Source organism: Chrysemys picta, chromosome 7 (assembly GCF_011386835.1).
Source record: "Chrysemys picta bellii isolate R12L10 chromosome 7, ASM1138683v2, whole genome shotgun sequence".
Taxonomy (NCBI): domain Eukaryota; kingdom Metazoa; phylum Chordata; order Testudines; family Emydidae; genus Chrysemys; species Chrysemys picta.
Window position 1 is genome coordinate 79,219,959 of NC_088797.1, and position 21,233 is coordinate 79,241,191.

At 46.8% G+C, this 21,233-nt stretch overlaps 1 protein-coding gene across 12 annotated transcripts in view; it reads right to left on the minus strand.

The window, feature by feature from the left end:
- The window catches only part of FAM13C (family with sequence similarity 13 member C), a 261,546-nt gene that overhangs the window by 96,814 nt on the left and 143,499 nt on the right, over window positions 1–21,233 (minus strand). For 10 of the 12 annotated variants that reach the window (XR_010589230.1, XM_008163198.4, XM_008163202.4 and 7 more), the window contains exon 7: window positions 4,279–4,317. Coding sequence is in view for 11 of the 12 variants with exons in the window: in XM_008163198.4 (XP_008161420.2) it covers window positions 4,279–4,317 (39 nt within the window). In the remaining variant the exon portion in view is untranslated. Of the gene's footprint in view, window positions 1–4,278; window positions 4,445–21,233 lie in introns of those variants that run through there. The other 2 variants (XM_065551858.1, XM_065551859.1) reach the window with 2 other exon arrangements.

Here is a 21,233-nt window from a genome sequence, read left to right on the forward strand (position 1 = left end):
GCTGCTGATGAAATTATTTAAAGGGATACTCTCTCAATCTGTTTACACTTCCTGCATTGACCTACCTTTGGGGGAGGGAGGGAAGGGTTAATGAATGCATCCACTGAGGATGCCTTGAGTGCATTTCTTTTAAAAGAAAGAAATAATTTCTCTCTTTAAAACTGCTGAGCGTCTCAATGTTTAGGTAATACAGTAGTGCTAATTTTTGCAAGTATGTTAATGTGACCTTTGTTTGGGCATGAGTATGACCCCCATGCTGGGATTCTGCCTACAGAACTACAGACAAGGAAGAGAAGCAATGTATACTGAGTAATACATTGCAGTTGCAGAAACAGTTCCAATAGCAAGCCTCTCCATAGAGCTCCTGTTGCCAGTGGAGTGTTGCCTCCTCTATTCTCCTATGGTTTAATGTTGGTAGGGGAATGGCCCTGAGAGCCACTCTCCAGCTAACCAGTGTTAAAGGGAGAAAACCACTTGCCAGAAGAAATCTTCATCTAAAATTGGGAAAGGAAAAATCAGTTGGAAAATTTGGGGATAGGAGTTGGGAAAATCAGGGAAACTTTCAGGGAGAGGAAAGAGAGATGGGAGAACACAAGGAGAGGCGATAGAGAGGAATAATGTTCCTTGACAGAGGTGGAATGGCCCTGCTAATCTGCCCAGTGAAGACACCAGAAGGGAGCAGAATGCCACCAAGGTTCCCCACAGGAGACTAAAATAAGTGAGAGCCTAGACCTGTTTAGGAGAGGGGCAATTATTGGGTGAGAGGTTTGTGTGGCTTGGCTGGGGCCTATCTGAATCAATTAAGAATGCCAGTAGATAGGGTTTCCACTCTGCTTTGAATAGAAGCTCCACACTGGCCCAGTTTCTCCATTCCAAGCTAAGAGAGCCAGAGGAAAAGTTAACTTTATACCACCTTTACACTTCTCCTGTTCTGGTGGCCAATTTGAGCTGCTCTTACTCATACCTGGCTCTCTGTGGCTCTAAGGGACCACTCTGACAGCCAAGAATAGTCAGAGCATATAGGCACTCCTGGCCATGGCTTTCTTCACCAGGAACATCACCTACATGAAGGGACTGCGAGGGATGCAGCATACATACACTAACTGAATGCTGCCTGGGGATTCTCCCCTCTACTGAGCAAATCCCCGGGATTCTCCCCTGTACTGAGCAAATCCACTGCGTGTTGGTTCCACTGAGTTTGCTCAGGGGTGATCCTATGAACTACAGAGCACCGAACCTTACTTCAATACCAGGTAATTGGTTGAAATAATAAATAAAAACAGAATTACAAGACACCTATGTGAACATTATACAATGTTAATCAAGGAGGACAGTACGGAAGTATACAAAATAATGAATAGCATAGAGAAGACAATTGGGTGTTTCTATTTACTCAGCTCATAAGAACAAGGGGACAATGAAATTAAAAGGTATCAAATTTGAAACTGATGAAAAAAATTAAAAAACCCAACAGAATACCAAGTTAACCTGTGAAATGCACTGCCACAAGGTATTGCTTGAGGCTAAGACCCTAGCAGGATTTTAAAAAGGATTAGTGTATTGCACTACATGGATATTGAAAATACCCAGTTACACTACATAGGATTTTTTTTTTAAAGAGCAGGGAGATGTCCCTTAGTGGTAGGTTATTCCATTAATGACCTTCATCTGATGCATCTGGCACCGGATGATCAGAGACAGCAGAGCAACTAGATGGACAGATCTGATCCAATATGGCAATTCCTATGTACCATTTTCCCAGAGAATGTGGGATTTAGTGGATGTATTGTGATTTGTTCCTTCTTTGTCTGACTAGAGAGGAAACCTTTCTGAGCACCTTGAAAGCTGCATCTACTTTGAGGCTATGACATTTAAGACATGCATATAAACAATAACTTCTCATTCACCAGATGCACATATAGCCCACTAGGAGCCTGGCAGCTCTGGACTTTTGGCTTATCTGAAGAAAGGTCCCTGGAAAAAAGTGAAGTTTGATGTTTTATATCAAGGTCCTGTGTATTGTATGATTCTGCAGCATCTTCCCCTTGCAACAGAATTGTGCTTCAGAATGTAAGGCCAAGATTGGATGCCTAAAGTTAGGTACCTAGATCCTCATTTAAACTGCTAAATAGAAGTGACCTCATTTTCAGAAGTGCGCAGCATGAAAAATTTGTACTAAAGTCAATAGGAGCATTGTGTTCTCAGCACCTCTGAAAATCTGGCATCTTTTATTTCAGTGCCTAAGTAGGGATAAAAGCATCTAACTTTAGCACCCATATTTGACAATTTTGGCCCAAGTAGGTTTTTTGAAAGTATGTTTCAAGCCCCCCGGATTTATAAACTTGCTAAAAATAAAGAGAAAGACAAATTCCATGTGAAAACAGGGTTCTGTTTCTACTGTGTGCCTAGCAAACTTCTCCAGTGCCCCACACTATGTGGGATATCCCATTTCTCAGATGCCTTTGGACCAAGGACCTGCTATTCCACCCTGCTGCCACCAGGTCCCAGTGCAGTAGTGGCTGCTGTGCACATACCCTACCTTCTCCTTTTCCATATTGGCAATGCTAGTATAATGCCAACAGACCCCAGTCATTGGCAGGCAGGATCAAACCTGGGGCCTCTGGAGCTTAGTGCATGAGCCTCTATCTCATGAGCTAAAAGGCAACTGGCTGTTAGCTAAGGCTGAAGAGCAAACTCACTGTCTTTCTTTCTCTCTCTAACTGGTCTCAGTGGCACTAGATGGGACAGAACACCACACCCAGGAGGTGTGTGGGTTACACTACAAAGCAGGCCTCTCTGCAATGTTTCCTCCGGTCTTTACGGTGACAGGAAGCCTGGCAGAGAAAGACTTGCACCATTGGCCCTAGCGGCACAACTAGGGGAAAGGCAAAGATGTGCTCAGGCAGGGGGAACCCTGAGGCTGAGGAAGAGAAAGGTTGGGGAAAGTATTAAAAATGTGATGTTCTACTTCATCCCTCATTTGAAAAGTTCCACATGTTGTCCTTCATTTTAGACCCCACTGTGCCACAATACCGCATTTAAAGGTGGAGCTGTATTGTGGCAAAACTAATTAAAAATAATATTAAAAACCATTTTCTGGTTTTTTATGTCATTTAATTTCATGTTGATTACTGTAGCACTCCAAAAATTGAGATAAAATTAATACATGAATCAAAGTGAGAGAGGTATATAGGAAGTTAAAGGTGTTTGGAATCCCTAGAAAAATGTTACATCCGTTCTTCTCTAGTCAGTTTGACAGCACGTATGGATTGCTCAAACTGAGTAACAACCTAAACTGCTTTCAAAATATATAATTTCCCCTGCAACATTTTAGCAAACAGTTCATAATCATCTTAGGCTTTTTATTCCTAGCATTTCAGCAATGTGAAATGTACCTTACATGCAAACAAATCTATAAATCATCTCCCTTCTGAGAAACTGCTGGCCACAATTCAGCTGAGCAGTCTTCTGAAATATAATCAAGTGTGAAATTTGGGGATAAAATACCTATGAAACACAAACAGGGTCACAATACATATTTTTCAGAGCCAAGAAGAGCTGTACTAATGTCAATGAATAATGCAGAATAGTCACATCTGAAATTAAAGCATGTTCCTTTAAGGAAAACCAGAAGTATATTTAATTTTTAAATTGCTAATGGCATCTCAGTGTTTGTAACTTTACAATGTTTTCTACTGTTCTGCTGTCTGTCCACCTTCCTAAGATAAAAAGGCAAAACATATTTCTTTAAAACCAAAGGGTGTGTGTGCATGTCAAAAGTTTACTGCATTAATTGCAAAGGGAAACTGCATTCAGATCCTGAACCTGTCTAAATAATGCAGTGTTTTGCTCAAAACATTCTTAAAGAATATTTTCTGCCAATGCTGACAGTAAGCATAGCCCATGTGCTCTTAGAAAACTCACACTTTTGCTTGTCATGATCAGTAAAAGAATTAGCAATATTTTCTCATGAGATGTACAGTATACATACAATCATATATTCAAACACATGTAAAATATATATGGCAGAAAACAGCAACAAAGATATTCTTTCATAATGCCAGCCCATTACTAATGGCTAGTGAACCATATGTAAATATTGTTATTTTACATCATATTCAGCATATTTTCAATAAAATATTAAAATCCCAGAAGACTGTGCATCATAAAATGTCCCAGAAAGCTTTTTCACTTTTGAAATAGTATTTAAAATTATTCTCTGCCCTGCTTAACATATCATTCTTATTTAATGGTATAGGTAAATATTTATTCACTTACTCTGCTAAAGCTGTATTGTTGAAGGAATGATCCTGAATACTGAAACAGAAACAAGAAAACATCAGTTAGTCAATAAAGCAGGCAGCCTCCCCAATTGTTTTTCAGTTGCTGGAACACATACAGAAACATGGCATTGCAAGGCAAGTCTCTGTGTTAGCTCTACATGCACATACCGTACGCTGGGCTGCTCTGCACATGCTCATAATCAAAGAACCATAGGGATTAGCCCTGCAATACTCACAAACCACAAAGCCCATCCAGCAGTGCTTTCAATATATGAACTCAGGTTGCCAGGAGATTCTCAAAAAGGGATCAGGCACTCTGCAGTTACAACTATGCTGTTAAATAGAAACTGTGATTTCTAGCACATTGATACAAGTGTTAGGTATTCTCATTCTTTAAACATTTATTAGCAGTCTGCTCATTATACACTATGTCACATTTATTACTTCAAATAGGGATGACCAATTAAGGATGACTTTTCTTCAGTTGTCGCTAACAAATTCTGCTGATAGCCAAACTCCAAGGGAAGCTGCGAAAAAAATTAAACTGAATCGGAAGGAAGGGGTGCTAAGCTAACAAAGGATTTTTAAATGAGCAGCATGGAAACTGCTTCTGCGAAAGAGGAATGGATAGCAAAATCCAAACTAACCCTGAAGTAAAGGGTCTGCAAACCTGGTTTTATACATCTATAAAGGTCAAATCAGGATTCAGATAAATGTGCTGATTCTGAGATAACCTGGAGCTTCCTGTCTACTTGCATCTTAAAAATCTGGTAAATATTCTGCTAGATCATCCTACAGTAGAAAAATATATTCTTGCTGCTACATGTTTTCCAAATAATGGAGTATTACGAGCATTCTTGATGTGTGACAATGGCACTGCACAGACTACAGCAAGAAACCAAGCAGAGATTCGGAGGCGGGGCTTCCTACTCACTGAAGCAGCCTGTGGCTAGCATGATGCGTGAACACAATTCACAATCATCGTTAGCATGAATGAGGATCCAAAGCCACACCAGGACAAGGCAGCTAGAATTCCCCTTCCCTTAAACAATATTGACATTATCTCTTATTCATGTCTGTTCTGAGCTCGCTCATCCAATGCACATTGTTTTATAGACTCAAATGTTAAGGTCAGAAGGAAGCATTGTGATCATATAATCTGGCCTCCTGCACATCACAGGCAACAGAACCTCACACACCCACTCCTGTAAAGGACCCCTAACCTCTGGCTGAGTTACTGAAGTCCTCAAATCATGATTTAAAGACTCTGAGTTACAGAGAATCCACCATTTATTCTAGTTCATACCAGCAAGTGACCTGTGCTCCATGCTGCAGAGGCAGGCAAAAAAAACCCAGGGTCCCCTCCAATCTGACCTGGGGGGAAATTCCTTCCTGACCCTATATACAATGATTAGTTAGACACTGAGTGTGTGGGTGAGACCCAGGGGCCAGAAACCTGGGAAGGAATCTTCTTTAGTAACTCAGAGTCCTCTCTATCTTGTGCCCCATCCCTGGCCATTGGAGATATTTGCTACTAGCAGTCGCAGATAGGCCACATGCCATTGCAGGCAATCTCATCATACTATCCCCTCCATACACTTATCAAGTTCAGTCTTGAAACCACTTAGGTTTTTTGAACCCACTGCTCCCCTTGGGAGGCTGTTGCAGAACTTCCCTCCTTTGATGGTTAGAAACCTTAGTCTAATTTCCAGCCCAAACTTGCTCGTGGCCAGTTTATATCCATTTGTTCTAATGCCAATATTGACCCTTAACTTCAATAACTTCTCTCCCTCCTGGTGTTTATCCCTCTGATGTATTTATAGAGCGCAATTGTATCTCCCCTCAGCCTTCTTCTGGTTAGGCTAAACAAGCCAAGCTCTTTGAGTCTCCCCTCAGAAGGTAGGTTTTCCATTCCTCTGATCATCCTACTAGCCCTTCACTGCACCTGTTCCACTTTCAATTCATCTTTCTTAACCATGGGAAACCAGAATTGCACACAGTATTCCAGAGGTGGTCTCACCAGTGCCTTGTATAATAGTAATAACACTTCCCGGTCTCTACTGGAAATATCTCACCTCATGCATCCTTGGATTGCATAAGATTTTTTCATAGTTGCATCACATTGGTGCCTCATAGTCATCCTGTGATTGACCAATGCATTCAGGTCTTTCTCTGCTTCAGTCACTGATAAGTTCCATTTTATAGCAAAAATTCCTCTTGCAAGTACCTAAGTGCATGACTCGTACCTTGCACCATTACATTTATTTCCATTTCTGTTACTCCAGGTTTCAAGATCATCTTGGCTAGTCCATATTGGCAATACCTCCCAAGTTTGTGTCATCCACAAATGTTATTAGCACACACTCACCTTCTGTGCCAAGGTCATTAATGAAAATGTTAAATAAGACTGGTCCCAAGTCCAATCCCTGAGGAATTCACTAGTAACCTCCCTCAGCCTGACAATTCACCCTTCAGTATGACTCATTGTAGTCTCCCCTTTAACCAGTTCCTTATCCACCTTTCAATTCTCACATTAATCCCCATTTAACTAATAATTTCCCATATGGAACTGTATCAGATATCTTACTGCTTTACAATGCGATCCAACCAATCAGTGCTCATTTTTTCAGTCCCAGAAGCTGCACTCCATCATCTGTAGCTGCTCCATGAACTCCACCAACAACCTTGAACTGGTTCTCGCTATGTCCCACAGTGATCTGTCCTCCAAGAAATCATCAAGTTCCCCAATGATTCTATTCTTCCTACAGCTCTGCAAATACTGGAGGATTGTGTATTCTCTTCTTACAACTCTTTTCACAATAGGGCAGATGCTTCTGTCATTGATGGCAGACAGCAAAGGAGGGGGTCATGTGGGTTCTTGGGATTTTTAAAAAAAGCATGAAAATTATGCATATACAGGTCTGTCGCATCTTACGCGCATTTAACATGCGCAATTTCAACTTTACGCGGTCAAAACAAAAAAACAAAAACAAAAAAAGAGAAAAACAACAATTTTAATACTATACCTGTAGTGAGGGCGATTTCGCCTGCCATTGAACTCAATGGGGTTTTGGCTATACGCGGTTTTTGCTTTATGTGCTAACCGCGGAACGGAACCCCCACGTAAGATGAGACAGACCTGTAGATGACATTTTTGGTTGGGTTCAATTGCATGCTGGGAAGTTGACCCATTGCTCCCAGTCACTCCTGTATGTCTCGTTTCTGCCCCACCATGCATTGCCAAAACTTCCCAAAAGACAGTGTGCTAGCAGCTTGCACACTGAGATAGCTACCATGGTGCCCCACACTGTGCATCAACGCAAGCACTCTTGGTGAGTACACAAACATCTAATTTAAAATAAACAATCCCATGATTCTTAAACCAATCTCATAGTGTTTGGAGGCCTGACTCTTGATTTTTGAATGCTTGGTGTTGACAATACTGCTGGTATTTGAACCCAGAATTTAATGTGGGAGCCATTACTTATGGACACTACATTGCATCAACAAAAACAAACGCTTGGTTGAGGCAGAGCTAAAAATCAGATCCTAAGTATTTCTCAGACATGCTGAAAATGTTTACAAATCTGGGGGGGATGGGCATAGAATGGTCTCGTAAGTTTAACCTCTGCATTCCTACACACAAATTTAGATCAAATTCCCTGCTAATTCATACCCTATGTAAATCCACTGAAATAAAATGGGATTACATTGCTGTTACTTAGGCCGAATTTGACCTTAATATGGAGTTCTGAGTGATTTTCTCAAGGAGCATAGTATTCGCAGTGATTTGGATTGGAGGACCCCTACCTTGAAAGGTCACCATCAAACTGTTTAAATTACTCAACTAATTTTAATGTCAAACCTCTATTACTAAATCGCTTTCCAGGCACATATTTTACACTTGTTTATGACTCATTTGCAGGCATAATTTAATTTCTTTTGGGCTGGAGGATGCTTTTAGCCAGTGTTTCTGGACAGACGCTCCATGCAAAAGCTAGTGCTGTAAAAATCATTTGGTAAATTTTTTTTCTTATAAAACAGGCTATTAAAAAAGAGCCACGTTAATAAATACACAGAAGAGAAGGCCTACTATAAGGTGAGTGCACAACTGGTTAGAAAACAATACTCAGAGAATAATTATCAATGGTTCACAGTCACACTGGAAGGGCATATCAAGTGGGGTCCCGCAGGGATATGTCCTGGGTCCAATTTTATTCAATATTTTCAGAAAAGTTTTGGATAGTGGCATAAAGAGTACACGTATAAAGTTTCCAGAGTATACCAGGCTGGGAGGGGTTGTAAGTGCTTTCAAAGACAGGCTTACAATTCAAAATGATCTTGACAAACTGGAGAAATGGTCTGAAATAAACAGGATGAAATTCAATATGGACAAATGGGCACTTGAGAAATGGAGATATCCCATCTCCTAGAACTGGAAGGGACCTTGAAAGGTCATCGAGTCCAGCCCCCTGCCTTCACTAGCAGGACCAAGTACTGATTTTTGCCCCAGATCCCTAAGTGGCCCCCTCAAGGATTGAACTCACAACCCTGGGTTTAGCAGGCCAATGCTCAAACCACTGAGCTATCCCTCCCCCAAGAAGGAATAATCAATTGCACAAATACAAAATGCAAATGGCTGCCTAGGAAGGAGTACTGCAGAAAAGGATCTAAGGATTATAGTGGATCACAAACTCAATATAAGTCAACAATATTATACTGTTGCAAAAAAGGTTAATATCATTCTGGGATGTAGTAGCAGGACTGTTTTTAAGTAATATAGGAAAAGGCCTTAACTGGAGTACTGTGTCCAGTTCGGAGCACCACACCTCGAGAAAGATGTGGACAAGTTGGAGAAATGATTAAAAAGGTCTAGAACATGTGACCTACAAGGATAGATTGAAAAAAACTGGGTTTGCTTAGTCTGGAGAAAAGAAAAGACGAAGCAGGGGGGGGCACACATGATAACAGTCTTCAAGTATGAAAAGCTGTTATGAAGAGAAGGTTGATAAATTGTTCGTTAGATCCACTGAGGACTGGACAAGAAGCAATGGGCTTAAATTGCAGCAAGGAAAATTTAGGTTGGACATCAGGAAAAACTTCCTAACTGTAAGGGTTGTTAAGCACTGGAACAAATTACATAGGGAGGTTGTGGAATATCTGTCATTGGAGGTTTTTAAGAACAGGAGTGAAAGTGGTAATAGGGACTTACCAGTACGGGGCTGGGTTGGGACTGGCTCTGGCCCCCAGAAGGGGCGGGGCCTCGGGCGGAAGAGGCGGAGATTGGGGGGGAGTCAGAGCCAGCCCGGCCCGCCCTGCACCAGTAAGTGCCCTCCCCCTCCGGGATAGCAGCAGCAGCCAGGGGCTCCGGCAGCAGTTTAAAGGGCCCAGGGCTCAGCCACTGCTACTGCCCCGGGCCCTTTAAACCACTGCCGGAGCCCCCGGCTGCCGCTGCTAACCCAGGGCTCCAGCAGCGGGGCTCCGGGGGCTATTTAAAGAGCCTGGGCTCCCCTGCCTCTACCGCCCTGGGCCCTTTAAATAGCTGCTGGAGCCTGCCGGAGTGGCAGCAGGGCTCCAGCGGCTATTTAAAGGGCCGGGGCCGTAGAGGCAGTGGGAGCCCTGGGCCCTTTAAATAACCCCCGGAGCCCTGCTGCCGCTACCCCAGGGCTCTGGGGGCTATTTAAAGGGCCCAGGACTCTCCTGCTTCTACCGTCCCGACCCTTTAAATAGCCCCCAGAGCCCTGGGGTAACGGCGGCAGGGCACCGGCGACTATTTAAAGGGCCCAGGGCAGTAATTAATGGAGATATCCCATCTCCTAGAACTGGAAGGGACCTTGAAAGGTCATCGAGTCCAGCCCCCTGCCTTCACTAGCAGGACCAAGTACTGATTTTGCCCCAGATCCCTAAGTGGCCCCCTCAAGGATTGAACTCACAACCCTGGGTTTAGCAGGCCAATGCTCAAACCACTGAGCTATCCCTCCCCCCCCAAGTAGAGGCAGCGGGAGCCCCGGCCCTTTAAATAACCCCCGGAGCCCCACTTCCACTACCCCAGGGCTCCGGCAGCGGGGCTCTGGCAGCAATTTAAAGGGCCTGGGGCTCCAGCCGCTGCTGGGAGCCCCAGGCCCTTTAAATTGCCATCTGGGGAAGCCAGGCAGCCTCTTGCCGGTACGCCGTACCAGGGCGTACTGGCTTACTTTCACCTCTGGGTTAGACAATGCTTAATTTGTAATGAAAGAGATGCCAGGGTTCAAGCAATTTTTTTGCATTCATAACTGATGCAGCAAACCCAGAGGTGCTGGGGCTATAAACCGCTAAGGCTAGAGGTGCCAGGGCTCAGTCCTGGCAAGCCCTGGCACAAATTAAGCACTGAGTTAGAGAAACAACTGTCAGGGATGGTCTAGATAATACTTAGTCCTGCCTCGGTGGAGGGGTCTGAACTAGATGTCCTACTGAAGTCCCTTCCAGTCCTACATTTCTATGATTCTAGTGAAAACTGGATCGTTAATTGTGTTATGGCTAGATTTAGGGTTGGGTTGATTTTGCTGCACTGTCCCCAGGAGCCACAGTAGGTAGGGAATGTGATTACCAGAGTCACAATTCCTTCCCTGCTTTCCCCTTGCTCCAGATGGAAATAACTAACCTGCACCCATTACATTTCTCACGGGCTGTGGCTCTCTGCTGGCTCTCCCCACTTCTCTCTGCCCTCCCTCCACCCACCTGCTCTGGGCAGGAGAGTAGCAGGCATGCAGCCGCTGCTCTAATTCCCCTTTCCCCTTCATATCTGGAACGTCAAAAAGAGGAGCACTAACATGACCACCTAAAATGGTGGGGATTTTATTCTCCATTAGTCCCTTGCATGGCTAGTCACAATCCAACCCTTACTTCCTAATTTTCAGTATAGCCATTTGAATTGTTTCGGTCCGAAATATTATATACAATGACAATTCAATGTACTAAAATTCTCAGTGTCACGTATATTTCACTGCAACATATAGCTAAGGCACTGTACCTATGATTCTCAAGCTTTGAGAAAAATTTCTGCTACTGTACATGCAGTTTTGGATTTAAGCACAGAATTCAAGATTTATTTTTAATAACTTTAAAAGTTGAAGTTATTCAAATTCATATTGTTATTGCAAGTAAAGTTTTATCTGTGTTGCATTATTTTCAGGCTTTTGACAATTTCTCTGCTCTACATATTTTTGTAAAATCATAATTTTGGAGACACACGTTCTCTCTAAAAAAAGCCAACCCTTCCCATTACATACCCACTATTGATTCCACCAATAGTGGAATTGGCAAAATAGGATAAAACCATCTAAAATATCACATGCCAGCACTCAAGAGGAATGGTTTTGGAAATTTTCAAGCAAGTAAGTTTGTGCATTTTGGAGAGATCAGTATTCAAAATAAAATGAGATTTTACTTTTGAAAATCCATTCATATATCTCTGTCCTATCATATCTCTAGAACAGCTTTGACTAGAAACTCCGTATTTGTTTTATTCTGTTGATCATAATTATTCTGCAGTAACAAATACTAAACACTCTAGCCCAGAAGCACAAAATATTCATGTATGCAAGTGCACTGCTCTGCTTTCTCGATATGCAGCGTAGCTTTTATTCTGTTGATCTTGCTGGTTTTGGGGTGGGAATTATTTAGATATTAACCGGACTTTTCACATATTTAATAAAGCCATATGGTCAATGTGCACATTATGAACATCATTAGTCATCTGTAGGCACTAGAAACACACATCAAAAAGTACATGGTCCAGACTGTGATGGAAAAAGGGGAGACGTGGGTGGAGGGTAAGGTGGGTTCAGTCTGAGAAGAGCAGAACAAGGAAAGCCAATGGAGGTCACATCATCTGAAATGGGAGGGAAGAGGCATATGGAAACTACAGATTGTGAGGAGAAGGAATGTATTTCCTTTGTGCTTAGTTTGCAAGGCTTTGGTTGTCCAAGTGACTAACTATCCATCCACAGACTTTCTAATGGTTTGGTTTCTTCTACAAAGTGGAACCTTATCTTCGAATTTCCAGGATATGATTTTGTGTTTTGAGAAAACTACCATGTTCAACTTTAACTCCATAATAATGACAATTTTGTCCTGGGAATTAAACTCTTTGTTCAGGAACATTTGAAGGAGACATACATATTTACAGGGAAATCTGAATTCCCTGGTGCACTGGGGGAGTTAGTATTTCTCCATTTAGTGATTTGTTGTCAGATGATTCAAAGTATGGTTCAGTCCTATAGAGTGTGATTAGCACTGATTGCAGTCTTTTTTTAATCTGATTTTTTTAACAGCCCAAAATTACTCGTACTGAAATGCTGCATAAGTGGCAATTACATTTAGCACTCTATTTTATAACATACAACTGAACTGAAGTTAAAAAGAATGCAGAACACTTCAAATGGTCACTAACAGAATGTATGTAACGATGCACTGAAGGCAACTCCCTGGGGTTTCTGGGAGAACCTTATTAAAATCCCATCATCAAACTAAAGGGAAAATTGGAATGATTTCCTTGCCTTTAATGGAGCCCACCCCCCCCCCCGATTCAAATCATCCCTGCCAGAGTTAACTTATCCCTGAACCTCATAAAAATACCAAAGAGCAAATAATTACCTTTGAGATGCACCAGGTTTTGCCAAATAACAGCTTCCAACCCCACATGCTCCTGCAAAGTCTTTACTTCCACTCTGATGCCCCTCAAATCACACTGGTGAGGCACTGTTCTATACTACACAGTATACTTTTTGTGGACCCAGTAGTACAGATTTAATATCAATTTGTTTGTCAAGGGGTGCTACTCCCCTCCTCAGTTATGGTTATGACAGAATATATTTGTCTCAACAAAAAACAAATTTGATGGATTCCCCAGTCACTCATCTCTAGGCATTGCAAACACAGGCACTTCTGACCCATGGGGGTTTCTCACAGGATAAAACTGGGGCGATTTCTGTGCAAGTATTGGCAGCACATAACTGATTAAAATCATAAGGGGCGGGTGTTCTATCCTTTCCTAAAACTGGAGCCCGTATGATTTTTATGCCATTTTCTGATGAGCAAGGTATAAACCAAGCAAAAGCCATGTGAGCAAGCAATCACATGCCAGTTTTCTGCAGTGATAAATACTGAACACTCTGCCCAGCTGCACAAAATGTTCATATGTGCAGCGCTCTGCTTTCTCAATGTGCAGCCTGGCTTTGCAGGGATAATGTTAGCAGAGAGACTAGAACATTTTTTAGACAAATTAAAGCAAAGCACAACGATTATACGAGGAAGCCAGTTTTGAGCAGTGACTCCAGTTTTCTGTATCTTTAATTCTATCAGTGACCTAATTAGCACATCATGTGAATGGCAGCGGAAGACAGTGTTCAGATGCTCTTGCTGTCTCACTTCAAAAAAGATACACAGTCAAGCTTTCTGTGTAACCTACATGTAGATTTGCTATAGTAAAATGATCCAGAAATAATCCCATAAAAATTTTGGGGCACATTTTCTTGGGGCGTTTTACGGTCTTCCTTAGTGAACATGAAAAATTATACAGGCACATACTTGAAATTGAACTTTCCATTTGCCAGCTCATCAACATCTGCACACATATTTTCTATAATCTAACACCTGCCCGTATGAAAGTATTGGACTTAGAGCTGTGCAGGAAAAGACGGTTACTCACCGTTGTAACTGTTGTTCTTCGAGATGTGTTGCTCATATCCATTCCATTAGGTGTGCGCGCGCCGCGTGCACGATCGTCGGAAAATTTTCTACCCTAGCAACACCGGCGGGTCGGCTGTGGAGCCCCCTAGAGTGGCGCCTTCATGGCGCTGAATATATACCCCAGCCGACCCGGCGCCCCCTCAGTTCCTTCTTGCCGGCTACTCCGACAGTGGGGAAGGGGGGCGCGTTTGGAATGGATATGAGCAACACATCTCGAAGAACAACAGTTACAACGGTGAGTAACCGTCTTTTCTTCTTCGAGTGCTTGCTCATATCCATTCCATTAGGTGACTCCCAAGCCCAATTTAGGTGGTGGGGTCGGAGTGAGACATTGCTGTGTGCAAAACCGCTGATCCGAAGGCAGCATCGTCCCTGGACTGCTGCACTAGTGCATAGTGAGCTGTAAACGTGTGGACTGATGACCAAACCGCCGCTCTACAAATGTCCTGGATCGGAACTTGCGCCAGGAAAGCCGTCGAGGAAGCTTGGGCCCTCGTGGAGTGAGCGGTGAGGTGCGGTGCTGAGACACCTGCCAGGTCATAGCAAGTCCGGATGCAAGACGTAATCCAGGAGGATAGGCGTTGTGAGGAGACCGGTGAGCCTTTCATTCGGTCGGCCACTGCAACAAAGAGTTGCGTCGTCTTTCTAAAGTGCCTTGTGCGGTCAATATAGAAAGCCAGGGCCCTGCGTACGTCCAGAGAATGCAAACGTTGATCCTGGCGAGTAGCATGCGGTTTAGGATGAAAGACCGGGAGAAATATATCCTGGTTGATATGAAAAGGAGAAACCACCTTAGGGAGAAAGGCAGGATGTGGACAAAGCTGCACTTTATCCTTATGGAAAACCGTGTAAGGGGGCTCGGATGTAAGCGCCCTGAGTTCAGAAACGCGCCTTGCTGAGGTGATGGCTACGAGGAAGGCTGTCTTCCAGGATAGGTACAAAAGTGAGCAGGTGGCCAGTGGCTCGAATGGAGGACCTGTGAGCTTGGAGAGAACCAGGTTGAGGTCCCACGTCGGAACGGGCTGACGTTGCTGTGGGTACATCCGGTCTAAGCCCTTGAGGAATCTAACAACCATCGGGTTAGAGAATACCGAGGACGCGAGTTCCCCTGGGTGGAAGGCCGATATAGCGGCCAGGTGAACTCTAATTGAAGATATCGCCAACCCTTGCTGTTTTAGGGAGAGGAGATATTCCAATATGAGAGGAATAGGTGCCTGTAACGGGGACGTGGCTCGTTGTTCGCACCAACAGGAGAACCGCTTCCACTTGGCCAAGTATGTGGTCCGTGTTGAAGGCTTCCTACTGCTCAGCAGAATCTGTTGGACCGAGTGCGAGCATTGTTGCTCTGCCTGGGTGAACCATGGAGCAACCACGCCGTGAGGTGGAGTGATTGCAGGTCGGGGTGACGCAGCCGGCCATGGTCCTGCGAGATGAGATCTGGACATAATGGAAGCGGGATCGGTGTCTGAACCGAGAGTTCCAACAGTGTGGTGTACCAATGTTGTCTCGGCCACGCTGGGGCGACCAGAATTACCTGTGCCTGGTCTCTGCGCAATTTGAGCAGTACCTTGTGGACCAGAGGAAACGGAGGGAAGGCATAAAACAGGTGGTCTTTCCAGGGAAGGAGAAACGCATCCGAGAGGGAGCCCGGAGCTCGACCTTGCAGGGAGCAGAACACATGGCACTTCCTGTTGTCTCGAGATGCAAACAGGTCTACCTGGGGAAACCCCCACTTCTGGAAGACGGAATGTATGATGTCCGGCCGGATAGACCACTCGTGCGTTTGAAAGGACCTGCTGAGTCGGTCCGCTAAAGTGTTCTGGACTCCAGGGAGGAACGATGCCGTGAGATGGATTGAGTGGGCGATGCAGAAGTCCCACAGGCGAATGGCCTCTTGGCTTAGAATTGACGAACGTGCTCCTCCTTGCTTGTTGATGTAAAACATGGCCGTGGTGTTGTCGATGAGAACTAACACACAGCGGCCACGTAGGAGATTGAGAAATGCCTGGCACGCCAGGCGCACCGCCATCAGTTCCCGAACATTGATGTGCAGGGCTAGCTGAGGTGCAGTCCACAGGCCCTGGGTATGGTGCTCGTTGAGATGGGCGCCCCAACCCAGAGATGAAGCGTCTGTGACCAGGTGCAGAGAGGGTTGTGGGGCGTGAAACGGCATCCCCTCGCAAACCACATTGTGATCTAGCCACCATGTGAGGGAGGTCAGGACCGAGTTCGGGACTGTGACCACCATGTTCAGGCTGTCCCGATGTGGGCGGTATATCGATGACATCCAGGTCTGGAGTGGGCGAAGCCGAAGTCTGGCATGCCTGGTTACGTACGTGCAGGAAGCCATGTGACCCAGCAGGGTAAGGCACGACCTCACCGTGGTAGTTGGGAAGGCCTTGAGCCCTTGAATGAGGCTCGTGATGGTGCAAAAGCGGTTGTCTGGCAGGATGGCTTGTGCACGTCTGGAGTCTAGGACTGCGCCGATGAATTCTATTCTCTGGGTAGGTTCTAGAGTGGATTTGTCCTTGTTGAGTAGGATGCCCAACTCGTTGAATGTGTGCACTATTATGTGGACGTGAGCTCGAACTTGCTCTTTGGTGCGACCGCGTACCAGCCAGTCGTCTAGGTACGGGAACACCTGTATCCCTTGCCGACGAAGGTACGCTGCCACGACAGCCATACATTTCGTGAACACTCTTGGGGCCGAGGATAGGCCGAAGGGAAGGAGTGCAAATTGGTAGTGCACCTTGCTTACGACGAATCGCAGGAAGCGTCTGTGAGGCGGGTAAATTGCGATGTGAAAGTATGCGTCTTTCATGTCGAGGGCGGCGAACCAGTCTCCAGGATCGAGGGAAGGGATAATGGCCCCCAGAGAGACCATGCGGAACTTCAACTTTACTACGAATTTGTTGAGTCCGCGCAAGTCCAAGATCGGTCGCAGACCTCCTTTGGACTTGGGAATGAGGAAGTAACGGGAATAAAATCCCCTGCCCCTTAACTCTACTGGAACCTCCTCTATGGCCCCCATAGCAAGGAGCGTGGAAACCTCCTGTATAAGAAGTTGCTCGTGAGAAGGGTCCCTGAGGAGGGACGGGGAAGGGGGGTGGGAGGGGGGGATTGAAGAAAACTGGATAGCGTATCCCCTCTCCACCGTGCGAAGGACCCAACGGTCCGAAGTTATAAGGGACCAAACACGGTGGAAGTGGGAGAGGCGATCCCGAAAGGAGGGGGCTGGATCCTGGGGGATGACTGGGGCGCCGTCCTCGACCGCACCTTCAAAAGTTCTGCCTGGGGCCTGCGGGTGGCCTTGGTGGCCCTTGGTTCTGACCGGGTTGAGGGCCGGTCCACCTTCGTCTACCACCTCGCCCTCGCCTCCGGGCCGAGTCCTGTCTCTGACGAGGTGGGGGGGGGGGGGGTAGAAGCGCTGAGGCTGAGGCCTAAATGGCCTGCGCTGAGGGCCCGCAACATGCATCCCCGGGGAGCGCATGATTGTCCTGGAGTCCTTGAGGCTCTGCAGGCGAGAGTCCGTCTTCTCTGAAAACAACCCCTGTCCTTCAAAGGGCAAATCCTGCAGGGTTTGTTGCAATTCAGGGGGCAAACCCGAAACTTGGAGCCAGGAGGTCCTTCGCATAGCGATGCCCGAAGCCAGGGTTCTCGCAGCCGAGTCCGCTATGTCCAATGAGGCCTGTAAGGAGGTCCGAGCCACCTTCTTACCCTCCTCTACCAAGGCCCCAAACTCCTCCCTGGACTCTTGGGGAACCAACTCCTTGAACTTCCCCATAGAGTTCCAGGAGTTAAAGTTGTAGCGGCTCAGGAGCGCCTGCTGGTTAGCTGCTCTAAGTTGCAGCCCTCCGGCTGAATAAACTTTACGGCCAAACAAATCGAGGCGCTTAGCCTCCTTCGATTTGGGCGCTGCGGCCTGTTGACCGTGGCGCTCCCTTGCATTCACTGATGCCACCACCAGTGAACACGGCTGGGGGTGGGTATACAAGTACTCGTAGTCTTTGGAGGGGACAAAGTACTTTCTTTCCACCCCTCTCGCTGTGGGTGGGATAGAGGCAGGAGTTTGCCATATCGTATTTGCATTCGCCTGGATCGTGCGGATCAGGGGTAACGCCACTCTCGATGGGGCATCCGCCGCGAGGATATTTACGATGGGGTCCTGCACCTCCACTATCTCCTCCGCCTGCAGGTCCATATTACGGGCCACCCTACGTAGGAGGTCCTGGTGAGCCCAAAGATCTATTGGGGGTGGACCTGTGCACGATGTGCCCGCCACTGCCTCATCCGGAGAGGAAGAGGAAGATGCCTCCGGTGGTAAAGGATCCAAGGGAGGGTCCTGGTCTCCCTGCTCCTGGGCCGGAGCATCACCTGCGCTTGGGTCCAGGACGTCAGGTGGTGCGGACACGGAAGCCTCCATGCCCCCTGGCGGAGGTCGAGAGATGGTGGACTCCGGGGCCCTTCTAACGGAGTGGCCCGAGCGAGAGGTCGAAGTTATTGGAGCCCCTTGCGCCTGATGGTACGCCCACGGGGTCCAGAACGACCAGTGAGATGGGCCATGAGCAGGGTCCTCTGCTACCTCCTGCCAATGGCCTATGTCCTGCTCCTCGGCTTGCCCCTGAGGGGGGTATGCCGATCTCGATAAGTCCTCAGAGGAGCGAGACACCGATCTCGATGGCCATGGCGGTGCCGAGTGCGCCGAGACGAATCCCGTGGGCTGCGGTGCCGCACGGTGCCGGTCCGGAGATGTTCTATCTCCACGCGGTGCCGGCGATCGGTGCCGGGATCGCGATCAGTGCCGATGACCTCGCCGGTGCCGGGAGTCGGATCTGGACCTCGACGATGACCTGGAGTAGGCCCGGTGCCGGGAGCGGCCTCTCGACGTCGAGCGTCGATCGTAGCGGTGCCGAGAACTACGTCTCGATGTTGATCGGTGCCGACGATCATAACGGTGCCGAGACGTAGAGCGGTGCCGCGACGAAGATCTTGGCCGCGAGTACGACCGGTGCCGAGGTGATATCCGGCGCCGGGACTGCGAGCGGCGTGGGGACCTGCTTCGGGACCTGGACCGGTGCCGTGGTTCCAGCCCCTGCGATGGAGGGCGCATCAAGGCAGGTTTCCCCCTAGACTGGACCGGACGAGTCAACGGTGCCGGCGGTGCCGGTGGTTGCGGCGGTGCCGGCTCCGTGAGAGCGATCAAGTCTCTCGCCGTCGCGAAGGTCTCTGGAGTCGACGGGAGGCACTGTATCACCGTCGGTCTCGGTGGAGACCCTGTCTGCACCGGACTCAACGGCCTCGGAGCCGGAGTCGACGGTGCTGGAGGCACCTGTTTCCGGTGCTCCACAGGCGGACGCGGCTCTACCCCCGGCACTGGGGGAGCTGGCGTCTTCGGCACGGAGGTCCCCGTCTTATGGGCTTTTTTATGCCCTGGGGATAATGAACGGCGCCGAGGCACTTGCTGTGCTTGCGGTGCCGACGAGGTCCGGTGCCGTGGAGGCTTGTCCGACGCCACTCGCGTGGTCGGAACAGTCGGTGCCGCCGGGGCACTGCGCACCGAGGTGCCAGGTGCCGGGGCCTGACGCGCTGATGGAGCGTCCGGGCTAAGTGCCGCCTCCATAAGGAGTTGCCGGAGCCGAAAGTCCCGCTCCTTCTTGGTCCTTGGTCTGAAGGCCTTACAGATCTTGCACTTATCTGTTTGATGGGACTCTCCCAGGCACTTCAGACACGAGTCGTGCGGGTCGCTCGTTGGCATAGGCTTAGCGCAGGAGGCGCACTGCTTGAAGCCGGGAGCCTTGGGCATGAGCCCGGCCACGCGGCCGGGGGAAAAAGGGGGAGACAACCCCCTTAATCCCCTTGAACTATATAACAACTAATAACAAGTGAAAAAACCAACTATTTAACTATAAACAACTAGAACTATAACTATAACTGTGAATGACTAAATAAGCTAGGGAGAGTGGAGAACAGCTATGCCGCGCTCCACAGTTCCAACGACCGTCAGGGGCGGTAAGAAGGAACTGAGGGGGCGCCGGGTCGGCTGGGGTATATATTCAGCGCCATGAAGGCGCCACTCTAGGGGGCTCCACAGCCGACCCGCCGGTGTTGCTAGGGTAGAAAATTTTCCGACGATCGTGCATGCGGCGCGCGCACACCTAATGGAATGGATATGAGCAAGCACTCGAAGAAGAACCAGAATTCCCATTATATGGAAAATTTTCCATTTCCAAAAAAAACTTTCATTCCAAATGGAACAAGAAGTCAGATACGAAACATATTCCACATGTAGGCTATTATGGGGGGAAGGGGGGAATCTGGTTTGGAAGAAATGAAAATAGAATTTTTTGAAAACTTCTGGTTTGAGCTCCTCACCAAGTGGGCTGCTCTAGAGCCTGGGGATGCAGGTGAGCAGGAAACCTGATTTCCACCAAAAGATTTGATTTCATTGAATCAGCATTTTCAGAAACAAATCTGTTTTGCTGCAAAATTTTCAACCAGTTCTAGCTGGAATGGTCCTCCGCATAACAGAATGCCCCCAACAGGCTTTGCATAGTAAATTCTAAAGATTGAGCATACACAGGTATTAGACTAAAATATGCACAAACCTATTTTGTAGAGCACAAGTCACTGTTTGCAAAGTATATTTTCCCTAATTAAATTGGTCTAGTTTTCATTAAGTCATCAATGACTTTAGCCCAGAGCATTCTTCCCGTGGTTTTTGTTCCAGATCATTCTGCCTGGGGGAGAATTGAACCTTCAACTACTGGAATGGCTCCAGAAAGGGGGGAGGGTGGTATGGAGTCAGCCGCCCACCTCTGCCATACAGGAGGGATAAACGTCACCTCCGTGTGTGAATCTAAGGTTCACCATCTGGGCCGGTACATTTACATATAATGTCTTTTGATGTGCACCTTGCTAAGCATTTCACATTTTGAAGCAGACATAGTTGCTCTTTGGACATTTACATCCTGAAGTTTGCTTAAGCAGTTTGCGGAGTTTTGGACTGCAGATACTGTACATTTTATATAACATTTTGTGCATGCAACTGAAAATGTGTCCTCTAAGAAGCAGCATTTGTACAGTGCCAAGTGCAATAGGGTCCTAGTCCATGACTAGGGCTCCTAGACCTTACTTCAATACAAATAAATAATAAAAATAATAACTGCCACCAATTTGAAATGTTGTCACTGGTGATGCAAAACATTCTCAGCATTAAACCCA